This window comes from Chelonoidis abingdonii, chromosome 14, assembly GCF_003597395.2.
Source record: "Chelonoidis abingdonii isolate Lonesome George chromosome 14, CheloAbing_2.0, whole genome shotgun sequence".
Classification (NCBI taxonomy): domain Eukaryota; kingdom Metazoa; phylum Chordata; order Testudines; family Testudinidae; genus Chelonoidis; species Chelonoidis abingdonii.
In genome coordinates this window covers 5038671-5052332 of record NC_133782.1, presented here as the reverse complement: position 1 = coordinate 5052332, position 13662 = coordinate 5038671, and the positions used below count along the sequence as shown (strand labels likewise).

General features: G+C 48.5%; 1 protein-coding gene across 1 annotated transcript in view; it reads right to left on the bottom strand.

The window, feature by feature from the left end:
• Nucleotides 1–1178: 1178 nt before the first annotated feature.
• TCEA2 (transcription elongation factor A2) overlaps nt 1179–13662 on the bottom strand; it is a 30249-nt gene continuing 17765 nt past the window's right edge. The window contains exons 5-10 of the mRNA XM_032766486.2: nt 8190–8323; nt 6634–6690; nt 5274–5428; nt 4518–4664; nt 2462–2533; nt 1179–1493 (exon numbers count right to left, since the gene is read on the bottom strand). Coding sequence (XP_032622377.1) covers nt 1485–1493; nt 2462–2533; nt 4518–4664; nt 5274–5428; nt 6634–6690; nt 8190–8323 — 574 coding nt within the window. The 3' untranslated portion in view covers nt 1179–1484. The remainder of the gene's footprint in view (nt 1494–2461; nt 2534–4517; nt 4665–5273; nt 5429–6633; nt 6691–8189; nt 8324–13662) is intronic.

Below are 13662 nucleotides of genomic sequence, written 5' to 3'. Positions count from 1 at the left end.
GCACTTGTCTTTCCACCCTCCATCGGGAATTAAACATCTGTATTCAGAGCTGCTGTGTTATTTTATGATCAGTGACTTTACAGACAATCTGTCCTTGATTTGTCTTTACAAAACCCTCCTTCACATCAGCCCTCCCTAGCTGCTGTTAAAAGGTACATAACAAGAGCAAGCTATAGATAGGGCTTCTGATTTTAGCTTTTAGAACATCCCCGCTACAAAAAAAAATGGAAATCGGTGTTTATCCAGTAATGCTTGTATCTAAGGGCTAGTCTACGCTAAGCGATAATGTGGACTATGAGGGTGTGATTTCTAACACACACTAATGTGTTGCACATTACTTGGTCCAGACACCTAAAGGTGGTGCACTACACGTTCCCTAGTGTGCGTTAATGCAACGCTGTTTGAATAGCACAACGCCTGTAATGAATAATGTACATTAAAAATATACACTGCAAAGATAATATACATTATTCATTTGAGTATGCAAAGAGAGAGCCCCCCAAAACCCCAATTTTTGGACACCTCCATAAAATTAAAAAATGGCTAAAAATAACCCTCCCCAATGAAATTAACAACCCCCTCAAAAACAGAAGCCCTAGATCTGTACTAACGCAAGCACTGTTCTCAATTATGCTGCTGTAAATTCAGAGTAACTCTACTGACTTCCAGCAGTACCTGAGATCAGAATCGAGGCCTTGCACTGCCCCCACCACTACATAAAGTCAATGAGCCATGTCCTGCACTTGATATCTGAGCAAAACTCCCACTAACTCAGCTGGAATGTGGCCTATGTCATGGGTGCAAGATTTGGCTCAGGTTTTTTGTTCATGAGCTGATTAAAAACAAAATGTCGTATGTTTAGGACTAGGAAGCATCCCAAGGAAAACTGCAGTGTCAGTAAAACTGCCAGGGCATTTTTCACAGCCAGGATTCGGACAGCTGAGGTTTGAAGGCCGACCCCTTTTCTGATGGCACAGTGGGCTAACACACAACCTTACTGCCCAACAGAGAAGGAAGACCAAATTTCAGGGTATCTAACTAGATCTATGGTAAGTGGTGTGGCTTCTGGCTGGATGGTATCTCAGGCAGTGCTCATCCACTGGGTCCACATGACATTTGGGCAGGAAATGCAAAGTGCTGCAAGCAGCAAGTTGAAATAAAAGTTAGAAACTGGCAACAAAACAAAACAAAACAAGTTTAATACTGTTATGAAAAAATGACAATACTTATCTGGATGAGAAAATACAGCCAAAACGCATGGAGTGAACTCTCCCGCCAGTCCGCCTGCCCCCTGGATTCCAGTCACAGCTGCTCCTCTCCACAGGTGGACAACCTGAGAGCCAGGACTCCCCCCAGGATGATGCACTTAGTGTGTGACACAAAGGAAACTCACTTGGGATACAGTACACAATGGCTGGAGAAGTCAGAGAATATAGGTTGTGGTCCATCCAGGTTCGGCTGCCGCCGCTGGGCTCACAGATATCTCAACAGAACTGCAAGAGATTGAAGTTTAAACTTGGATTAGAAAACCCCATTGCAAATGAGGGCCGTGGGCAGCACTCGGGGCCATGAAGGAGCCATGGATCTGGTTGATAGTGTCCCTCCTCATGGGGCTGGGGAATCTTGCACAAGTAGTACATGCTGCTCCTGGAGTAAGGGAAACCTTCTCGTCTAAAGACGGGTTATCTCGCTAACTTCCAGCGCCACCATTTGGCTCCCATGGCAGGGGAAGCTACAGGAGACACCCTGTGTGAAGGAGGGTGACTAATATAAAGGAGGGGTAGAGAACTGGGCATAAGAAGGTGCCACTCTCATCAAGGGGCAGGCGCCAGTGCTGTTGCTGGGCACCATTCACTCTATAGCTACGGTTTCTGCTCTGATCCAAGTCAGGGCACAGCATGAAGGGGCAAAAATGAGAGAGCTTGAAAAGCCTGAATAATTGTCACTCTTGCCTCCTTTCTATTGGGTGTGTGGCAGGAGGGGAGCTCCAGAGAAGTACTGTGTGTCCGGCGAGGGCATGGAAAGCAGTGCTGGTTCCCTGGGGCTATAGCGGGTGAATGGGGCCATGGAGGCTGAATTTGTTCTAAGAACTCCTGCACCACTGACCTTGCAGCAGTGCCAGCATGTACGTCTGGCCAGACCTGCAAAGTGACTGGCTGCAAAGCATCCCGCTGTGTCCCAGAAGGAGATCTGTGCTCTATACAGCCAGCAGCCAAGTCCACCCTAACAGTGACCAGAGCAGAAGTTCTGAGTGCTGGTCCCATCCCGACAGACTCGCTGGACACGTTATATTCTGTCTCTCCCTCTCCCTCTAGCCTGGGTGTGACAGCAGTTGCTAGAGTCAGCTGGGGCTTGGAAGGGGCTAAGGATTTATTCCTAAGATGACAAACTACAGCTGTCGACACCACCTATCTTCATAAATTTCACACCCTCATTCAAACAAGTGTCATTCACGCTCTACCTTCCAGCGGTTCCCACACTCGTTACACACGACGAAGGTGGTCATGGGCTCATCGGAGCTGCGGGTCTGCACCTGTGGGAAGGACACAAGAAGGGATGGGAAGGAAGAGCCCCCACTTGGACCTTCCAAAGAGATTCACAACGGGCTTTCCCTGGTAGTCCTCAAATAGCCTCTGGGTTCATCAGTCAGAACCCAGCCTGTGAGCCGGGGCAGCATGCATGGTCTGAGCAGGGCTAAAGAGCCTCACACGCCCATAAGTCTGATTAGTCACTGCCCTCCTCTCCTTGGGCTCCCATTCCATCACCACCGCCGAGTCTGGGCTGCAGAGCCTACTGAAAATGCTTTGTTCTTTAAGCAGTGAGTACGATGAAGCAGGATGGCCTTACGTCCCCTCAACAACTGTCTCCATCCTCAGGCCTCACACAGCACACCCATACTGTGGGCACACAGCAGGAGAGCCCAACCCTGACAGCACTGAAACCACAGTGCTAGGAGCCTGAGGGTCTTCTCTAAATGCACATGGAAATGGTGCTACCACGGTTACCCTGCACAAAGCCCTGATACCTACCAGAGGCACAGAAATAGCTTCTCAGCTGAGTTTGGCAGCAATGCGGGCAGGCCATTCAATCGGCGTGAGGCTGCAGCCGACAGTGGAAGGGAGCCCATTGGCTGCCTTCCAAGAGTATGCAGACCCCTGAGAGACACTACATTGCTGACATATACAAGGAACACTGTGGCTGTGTCTCTGCCCCAGATGCTTTTCAGCCACGTCCTCTCATGGCACTAGTCCCAGCTGACAGCGGGGACAGTGGAAGCTGTCATGGAGGTAGGGCACTGGGATTGTCACCAGTGTGTTGGATGATTGCCAATAGCAGGCATAGACAGGATGGTTGTGAAAACGCCATTTTGCACTACAGTAGTGTGCCCACCATTGCTCTAGACTGGCACTAGGCTGGCTCGGGCACACTTGGTGCTGGGCTAGTCCAAGGAGGGCATTTTTTTTTTTCTGTTCATCACTATGGCAGCACTCTGCAGATGGGTCCCCAATGGTCTTTATGTGGCTGATACCTCCTGCCATGAGGGATGGTCCATCTATCTGCCGCCATCTGGCATGACACCCACTGAAACTGATTAGTGTTGAAGGAGCAGGGCCTTGAAGCAGCATAGTAGTGAAAACACCAGCCTAATGCAGTCCGTTCCGAAAGCCAGTGGCACTGTGTGTGCTCTAGCTAGGGTGACCAGATAGCAAGTGTGAAGAATCAGGGTAGGGGGTAATAGGGACAAAACCCCAAATATTGGGATATCTGGTCACCCTTGCTCGAGCTCACAGCTGCTCCATTCCCATTCTAAAATCTGGAGAGAATCCAGGATATTCATGCTTTCAGTGCAGCCAAGTGCCTAAGCAAATTGCCTCTGCATCTCCCAACCCTCCAGCCACAGGTTTCAGAGGAAAACATAAAAAAGCACTCAAACCATTCTCTTTTACAGGCTAGTCCTAACTCCAGCTTTACAGTCTGCCAGGGCCATATTCTGTCACTGCTGCCTGCAAACTACCAATCTGGTTTGTATTTAAACCTATAGGGAATCCTAGTATTTAACCCTGTCACCGCTGCCTCTGAACAGGCTTGTCAGACACAGGAACTTTACTAAACTCCAGAAACCAGATTTTCAAAGCATGCAGGTGAAACTGGATGCTTCCTTGCATGTCAAATCACCACAACTACCTGCACATCTCAGGTCACACTACATGCTGAAAGATAATTACAGTGCTCTGCATGTGCAGTGACTCAACTGGCAGTCATGGTAACTACATTCAAATGAAGGGAGCCCATTTTGCAAATACATTGTGGACCTAAACAACCCTGAAAAATCTGGCCCTTGAGGTTCTCCTGGTGAGCTGGAGGATATGTGCCACCTGACAGTGCCCAATCCCATGATGTGCTAAGGGCAGCTGGGCAGATGCTGAACATCATCAATTTCCACTGGTCTGACCAGAATGGAGATTGCTCAGAACCTTGCAGGACGGTGCCCTTTATAAGCAAAGATGGTGGCTAACCTGAGTGTAAGTGCAGTTCTTCTTCTTGCACTTCCCACAGGTGAAGAGGTCGGTCTGGGTCCCTCCCGTCCTAGCGATCTGGTGCTCCCGGATCGCTTCCTTCGTCATGGCCTTCCTAATCTCCTTCAGCTCGTTACTGGCCATTTCCTTTAGGATACAAACAAAGGCACATCAGCTCAACTTCCCCACCAAACTGCTGCTGGTCCCACTGAAGCAGAGGGAGAACACAGCCAGCAGGGCCGGATGGCTAAAGGGACAGATAACGGGCTAGGGAGCCTCTCAACTATAGGTTACCAGCTCAAACCCAGCCTGTGTCACCTGTGGCCAATGGGAAGTGACTGGGATACTCAGTCTAGCTTCCAGTAGACTAATGTCCCCACCACTACCTGGCCCCGTTGTGTGGGATTCTCAGCTGAGAGGCCAAGGACAGAACTGCCCATTAATTGAAGTGGTGCTTTCTCCAGCCAGCACTGAGACACAGTGCAGGGAAGCGTGTGCTACAGTGCTCTGTGGATTCACAGAGGGCTTCAATTTCCAGAGCTGTCCAGGACCAATCTCTGGCTCCAAACTCCTTCGAGTAACTAAAAAGCCCCCCCTCAGATGGCTGGCCCTGACATCAGTGGCTGCTGCTGATCTGAACCGTAACAGAGCTGCCATCTTGAGAGCAGACCGGCTGCTACCTTGAAGTTAATCAATGGGACACAATCCCTTATGAATAATGCCTATGAAGGTTTCCCTACCTCCCCCTCTCCTCACCTCTGAGGTCATCACTGCAATCTGCTCCGGGGTGATTGCTCCACACAACACGTTCTTTCTCAGCTCAGGGTTTTTGGAGTCCTTCAGGTTGGAGATACGGCTCCTCACGCGGTTTTTGTACTTCATGTCGGTGTTCTTGACGTCTTGGTAGATATGTACGAGTACAGTTAAGGAGCTACCAGGGGAGTAATTAGTCCTGCCACCTACCTAGGGTGACCAGATGTCCTGATTTTAGAGGGACAGGCCCAATATTTGGGGATTTTTCTTATATAGCCTCCTATTACCCTCATCCCAATTTTTCACACTTGCTGTCTGGTCAGCCTACACCTACTGTTGCTCGGATTCACAGATCTTAAAGCACTTTCCAAGCATTAAGGGCTTTTGCCTCAGTCCCCTGTGACTGCAGCCAGTGGACAGATGAGGACACAGGCACTGAGGGGGTGAAGTGACAGGCCCAGAGGCATAAAGCAAGTCACTGGCAGAGCTGTGAGTAGAAGCTGGAATCAAGCCTCCTAGGCCCATGCATTGACCAGCAGGCCACAAATACTCGCCAGGCCATGGTTTTGTTTAATTTAACTGAACTCAGGCACTTTGTGAAGGCCTGGGATTAATACTGGGAGACATCGGGGCTCTTTCCCTGCTTGCACAGCAGGAGCTGTCAAATGTGGGCCGGGACCAGTGCTGAGCTGCCGCCCTCCCCAGAAATAATTGCAAAGGGGTTCCCCCAAAGCCAGTTTAACACAGAGAGGAGGGGAGAGGTCCTGGTGCTGTAGCTAATTCCCTTCTAACGAATGACTTCTCCCCAGCACTGGAATGGCAGCATGGTGGAATTAATCTCTGATTTCCACTATCCTTACGTACCTCCACATGCTGTTATCTATTAGAGCGGCTAGAAAGCTGTGCAACCCTACACTAACAAACACCCCCACACACACACACACACTCTGCTGGCACTCCATCTCCTCTGAAATTAGCAGGCTACCTGACACCAACTGCTACATCTTGCTTGGCCCTGCCCCATGGCCTGGTGGCAATGAGAGCCATCAAGGAGGTAAGTGGGGAAGTTCCCAGGGAACGTCTGTTGCACAGGTGGATGGGGCAATCAGGGCAGTACAACAGGCGGCCATGCACAATCACACCAGCAAGGGGGTCAGTTCTGAGCCGACAACAAATCCATCCAGGGGCTTCATCTTTACCCTGCAGCTCTGCTACTCCAGAACAATGCTGCGACCGAGCCCAGAGCCCAGGCTGAGCGAGACCTTTGCACAAACACCACCATTTGCCCCTATTTTCCTGCTGGCCTGTTAATGTCCCCCCCACAGGAGCGCTGCTCAGGGAACCCTCAATAGCACAAGGATATATTCTTCAATTTGGGCAGAGAGGTGCTCACAGTCAGCACCAATGGCAATGTAATCATCTGTAAAAAAAACAATGAGCACAATTACTGATCACTTTCGAACATCAAGAGAGACCCTGGGGACCAATACCGAGCTCTCTGCCTATCTAGACTCTCACATTCCCGCTATCACAGGCAGTGCCTAGGCACCCTTTGACACACAATAAAATATAATGACAAAAATAGACAACCCCGGCTGACTTTTGCCCTCTGGTGCTCCATTGACTCCAGTAGGGGTGTCGAGAGCTAAACCAATGATTGGCACCCAGGTGCAGTAATATGTATGGTTTGCCAGTAACCAACACGACACCAGGAACTTATAACTTAGCCTAAACATGAATACACAGGGACTGATTCTGATCTCACAGTGGTGTAACCTGGCAATAACTCCACTCCAATCCATGGAGTTACACAGCAGTAAAGCTGGTGTAATCAGAATCAGGCCTTCACGTTACTTATTCTTGGCCAAATGGCCTGCAACCTCCCTCCACCCACACCCTTATCTCTCCCTACTTCCTACTTGCTCTATTTGGAGCAAAGAGCTGGTGAAAGCCAGTAAACAACCTTTACTGTATAAGGAACAGCCTGAGTGATGTAATGATTGTGTGGCTGGAGCCTGGACATGGCAAATGACCAATGAGCAGGAAGGGGATGGACAGCCACAGGTTGGGCTTCTTTGAAGTAGACAAGGGATGGGGTGAGGGGACGATACAATGAAACTCTTGCAATTAACACTCTCTGGCATGTCAGACATACAGGAGCGATTTGAGCAAAGCTTTGTGACTTGTGCATTTCTCCATCTGTCATTTACGCTCCATCATTCCAAGTTCATGCAGAGCCTCAGCATGCAGCCAGGCCCTCATTTTCAAAGGCAGCCTCTCCTTTTGGACATCCCAAGTATTAGGGGCCCAACGTGGGACACTCAGGGACTGCTTTTCCGAGGTGCTGAGCACCCACAGCTCCCATTGACTTCAACCAGGGCAGCACATGTAAAACTGAGGGACAAACTTCAGTCCAAGCCGTTACAGACGTACGACCTTCAAGAGGATCCGTTCTAATAGCTATGTTTCCTCAGAGTCCAGTCCTAGCCACAGAACACTACTGGCAGCAGTGTGGTTACTAACATATCCAGCCCACTGCATTTCAGCTCCACTTTCTCCCAGTGGGGAAATGGGGATGTCAGCTGAGTTTTAAAGGAATCAGACAAGAGCAGGTGATGGGAAGTGAACCCAATGCCTATGGGACTCCTCTGGCTTGAGGTCACCCCAACTAGATGCCCAGCAGAAGTTGGCCACCCTACTCTCATCCCTTCTATGGCACAGAGAGGTCGATCCCCTGGGTGAAATAAGCTTTGGCCAGGGGATTAAGGGCTACAGTCCTCTTGTTTGTGCCTGGAACTCCTCCCTACCGCAGCCTTGACCTCTACGCACAGACGGTTCTGACGCTCAGGAGGAATGCATGGCAAAGGGGCCTCTGTGGGACTTTGCAGCCAGCCCAGTGGAGCCCATTGCCCTACTTACTGTCAGTCTGCAGAGCAGAAGTCAGCATTTCTCTGCATTTGTTGCGGACAGCGTCGCAGGTGACGGGCACCGGCGGAAAGGTGGTGATTTTCGGTGTGGTTGGAGTCTTCGGTGGGTCCTGCCTTTTGTTGGAGCTAGAAGAGAAACTTAGGGTGACCAGATGGGATGAAGAAAATATCGGGACACATTCGCGGGGAGTCCCGCCGGCACAGCAAAAAAACCTCACAGTCCCGGAGTTCCGCTGGCAGAGGAAAAAAAAAAACCCCGAGTCCCAGAGTCCCGCCGGCAAAGGGAAGAAGAAAGAAAAAAAAGCAGAGTCCTGCCGGCAGAACAAAACAAAACAAAACAAAAAACCATCGAGACAAATTGCGTCCCAACCAAACATCAATCGGGACACAGGACAAACACCTAAAAATTGGGATAGTCCCAATTTTATCGGGACGTCTGGTCACCCTAGAGAAACTTCACCTCTCAGAATGATTCGGTTCAGGTCACTGAGAGCAGCGCGGGGCGCAGCGCAGCAGCAACGTGGTCACATATCCTGTTCATTACAATGATGTAAAACCAATCAGGAAAAAGCAGAGCAAAGACCTTGGCCAATAGCCACCCTCCAAATTCACAAAGATGACAATATGCCAACCAATAGGGCTATCCCTGGATATGAACACAGAGCTCCTAGGAGCTGGGGTGGCTCTGCACACTTGTGGATGCTGACAAGTCCTTATAACCTATCAATGACGCCTGATACTATACATAGAGAGATTCCAGAAGACTGGAAAAGGGCAAATTTAGTGCCCATCTATAAAAAGGGAAATAAGGACAACCCGGGGAATTACAAACCAGTCAGCTTAACTTCTGTATCTGGAAAGATAAGGGAGCAAATAATTAAGCAATCAATTTGCAAACATCTAGAAAATAATAAGATGATAAACAGTCAGCATGGATTTGTCAAGAACAAATTGTGTCAAACCAACTCAATAGGGTAACAAGCCTTGTGGATGGGGGGAAGCTGCAGACGTGGTATATCTTGACTTTAGTAAAGCTTTTGATACTGTCTCACATGATCTTCTCATAAACAAACTAGGCAAATGCAATCTAGATAGAGCTACTATAAGGTGGGTGCAAAACTGGTTGGAAAACCGTTCCCAGAGAGTAGTTATCAGTGGTTCACAGTCAGGCTGGAAGGACATAATGAGTGGGGTCCCGCAGGGATCAGTTCTGGGTCCAGTTCTGTTCAATGTCTTCATAGAGAGTACACTTATAAAGTTTGCGGACAATATCAAGCTGGGAAGGGTTGCAAGTGCTTTGGAGGATAGGATTAAAATTCAAAATGATCTGGACAAACTGGAGAAATGGTCTGAAGCAAACAGGATAAAATTCAGTAAGGACAAATACAAAGTACTCCAGTTAGGAAGGAACAATCAGCTGCACACATACAAAATGAGAAATGACTGCCTAGGAAGGAGCACTGTGGAAAAGGATCTGGGGGTCATAGTGGATCACAAGCTAAATAAGAGTCAACAGTGTAAAGCTGTTGCAAAAAAAGTGTACATCATTCTGGGATGTATTCGCAGGAGTATTATAAGCAAGACATGAGAAGTAATTCTTCCACTCTACTCCACGCTGATTAGGCCTCAGCTGAAGTATTTTGTCCAGTTCTGGGTGCCACATTTCAGGAAAGATGGGGACAACTGGAGAAAGTCCAGAGAAGAGCAACAAAAATGATTAAAGGTCTAGAAAACATGACCTATGAGGGAAGATTGAAAAAACTGGGTTTGTTTAGTCTGGAAAAGAGGAGACAGAGAGGACATGATAACAGTTTTCAAGTACATAAAATGTTATTATGAGGAGGGAGAAAAATTGTTTCTCTTAACCTCAGAGGATAAGACAAGAAGTAATGGGATTAAATTGCAGCAAGGGAGGTTTAGGTTGGACATTAGGAAAAACTTCCTAACTGTCAGGGTGGTTAAGCACTGAAATAAATTGCCTAGGGAGGCTGTAGAATCTCCATCATTGGAGATTTTTAAGAGCAGGTTAGACAAAACACCTGCCAGGGATGGTCTAGATAATATTTAGTCCTGCCATGAGTGCAGGGGACTGGACTAGATGACTTCTCGAGGTCCCTTCCAGTTCTATGATTCTATGATATTGTTTACGCAAACTGATTTACCCAACTGAACAAAAAGAAAACAGTCATACTCTTGGAGGTGAATGAGAAGGGCTATTACACAGCTATTGGACACTGCCAATACTCCATGCTTGGATTTTGACTTTGTTACCTTCCAACATGGAGCCTGGGGAGTTTGGTGCTGGTATTTTGGCACACAGCCATATGAGAATTCACAACTCCAAGTAAGAGCTCCCTGGAATATGGAACCTCCTGGAATGACACGCCAAGACCCAAAGAAGAGCTCCATGGAGCTCGAAAGCTCGTCTCTCTCGCCAACAGAAGTTGGTCCAATAAAAGAGATTACTGCGCCTGCCTTGTCCCTACATTGGACAATCAGCACTGGAGCATACAGTGAATCCACTTTGCAAAAGGACTGCCTTGCCGAGATGGTGCTCTGTATGGGGCATTTCTGGGCTGGTGCAGAACGATCCCAGGTCACCCCTCCATCAGCAGAGCAAGGAGGTGACTTAGAGCTTCCCCTAACACAGCCTGACCCAAGAATCCTGCCACAGAACCTAGAGTTCCTCATTTAAAATCTCCTAACAGGCCCCATGAGAAGGGCTATTATACAGCTATTGGACACTGCCAATACTACATGCTTGGGTTTTGACTTTCTGTCACCTGCCAACATGGGGCCCAGGGTGTTTGGCGCTGGTACTTTGGCACACAGCCATACAGGAATTTACAGCTCCAAGGAAGAGCTCCCTGGAACGTGGAACCATTTGGAATGACATGCCGAGATCCGAGAAAGAGCCTTATTCAGGCAAAATTTCCAGTAACGTCAATGCCAGTTAGTGATGATGGGATCCTCAGGGATTGCCTGACTCTTTTCACAGACGATCCATTTGTGGGAAGTTTAAAATTAATTTTGCTCTCGGGAGTGAATTCTGTTAGAACTGGGGTGGAGCGAAGGGGTGCCTAGGCTAGGATTGTGGGAGTAGGGTTGATGTTTTTATTCCTGGAGCGTTTTTGTATTTCATTTCCTTAGTGTAACAAAGAAAAGAGACTTTTTTATTTGAAGCACTATATGGACCACACAATCATTGCAAAGCACTTCAGCAAGCAATCAGAATATTCAGTCAAATAAAGGAGTTTGTTCAAATAAACACCATGTGCTCCTCTGCACATTCTTAAAATGCAACAAGATCAAGGATTCCACAACATGAACTCCCACCATATGTGAAATGCTAGGGTCAGGAATGTCTAGCCATTCTAGTGAGCTGGTCCATCAGTACTTTATCATTCTGCGCATCATATAACCCAAATTATGCCCTTATTCACCCCCATCAAAATGCAATAAATGTAAACATCATCCCTTCTGACCCCCCCCTCCCCCCGAATCTGGTATTTGCTGAAGAAGTCGGGTGATCGCAGTCCAGTTCCTAAGTGACCACATCAGAAACTGCTCCTCTAACTAGCACCCTGGGAGGTAGGTTCATCAGAGAGCCCCAGAAGCAAATGGGCCATGGAGACTCATGCCCCCAAAGGCAGTTTCTCCAGCTCAACATTGAGGCACATGGGCAGGGTAACAAGGGGAAGCTTGCTCAGCTACTGAATGCACTGCAGATTCTCCAGAGATAGAAGTCTTTAGTCTCCAGGGCTGGCAGGCCCACATCTTTCACCGGGGCTATGGTCTCACAACCAAAAACACTTTATGGAAAACAAGGCTCTCGGCTGAGCCAAGTGGTTGAAATTAAATCTAGAGCAAAATGCAGGCCAGAGAGGAAGATCAGATCAAGGCCCTTCACCCCATATCTGCACTGTGGTAGGGCTGTATATGGGGCCTCTTGAGGGATGCAGCAGGACCTCTATGCCACCTGGACACGGCAATGGGAGGCCAGCACGAAGGACTATTAGGAAGTTGACCAGGAAAGAAGTGACTATGTGGACCCAGTCACCAAAAAAAACCCATACGGGGGAGCAGTCCTTCTGTGCTGCAGTCTCACTTCCTGCCTAGAGGTAGAGGGGTCTGAATTCTGCATCTTCAGCCCCCTATTCAGTTCCCTCGTACCCCGGCTTTAAATGGGAAGAGGTGAATTCCACCCACAACTAGCGTGACTTGATTTCTGAGCACGGGTAATGGCGTGCTGCTTAATAAATTCCCTATTGGTGAGGGGGTTTTCAATGAAGATTATTACAATCCAGCTGAAGATGTTCCCTGTTTATGACCCCAGGAAGCCTGGCCCTGACTGAGAGTACTATCCAAAGGTAGGATAAAGGCAGAGAACCCCCCCTCTGTTCCATGGAAGTTTATCTCAGCACAGATTCTAACCTCTTTGGTTTCTATGTAAAGCCTTATCTCTTCAATGCAGCAACTCCTGCCATCAAAACAATTCAAAGAGTCCCCTGGATTTGAGTTGAAAAATAGCTGTAAAGCCTGTAGAAAAGGCCAGCAGTTAACGAGAAGTAGCAGGTGAGAGACCTGGGCTGTCTGTACTGTAGTATGAAGTCACAATGGGTCATGCAACTAGAGCACCCCCTCACCCTGAACCTTTCCTTAGAGCACACTGGTTAGGAGGGAGACATTGACGCTTCTAACTTGGAATCATTTGAGGCTAAAATTTCCAGAGGCATTGAGAGCATGGACAACAGCTGTAAATTAACACGCTAATTGACTAACTGCACCTGTAATGGTGAATCACGGTCATTTTCATGTGCAGGCACAATCATTTGCATGCAGGTTTTCTAAAGTCAGGCCCCCTAGTGTTCACAGTTTTTATTTACAGGTGCACTTACGGCTGGTTTGACAGCCCTGGAGACTGGAATCCTCTGGGTATTCACAGAGCAGGCACAGCCCAGGCTGTAACAGTGCAAGCTTCTCCAGCCACATAGCTTAACTCTGCAGCGGGAAGGTCCACTACTCGGGCTGAAAGGGCAGGTGAGTGTCCGTGCCCTCAGGCTTAGCCCTCACCAACCGAGCTGCTAACAAAAGCAAGTGTAATGTGGACAAACCACCACTAGGAAACAGCCTGAAAACACCTACTCACTCCCTCCAGGCCACTTAACAGGAAGGTACTATTGTCAGCTCCTCCTGATCTAGGCTGAACTTCAACTAGGTGAAAACCTCTGTATCGCATGCTCAGCCTCGCAGGATATTTGGTCCCCAACGTATACAGACAGGTTCTCTGCCCTCTTCTGCTCTCCTTGCATATTCAGGCACCACAAAGGGAGCAGAAACCATAGGCCTGCTGGATGCCTCCCTTTCCATAGCCTCCTTGGCAGTAGCAGAGAAGGGGTGGCTAAAGCCCATGCACTCCAGCTAGCCTCTGCTAATATCTGATCCCTAGGGACCATATCCAGCTG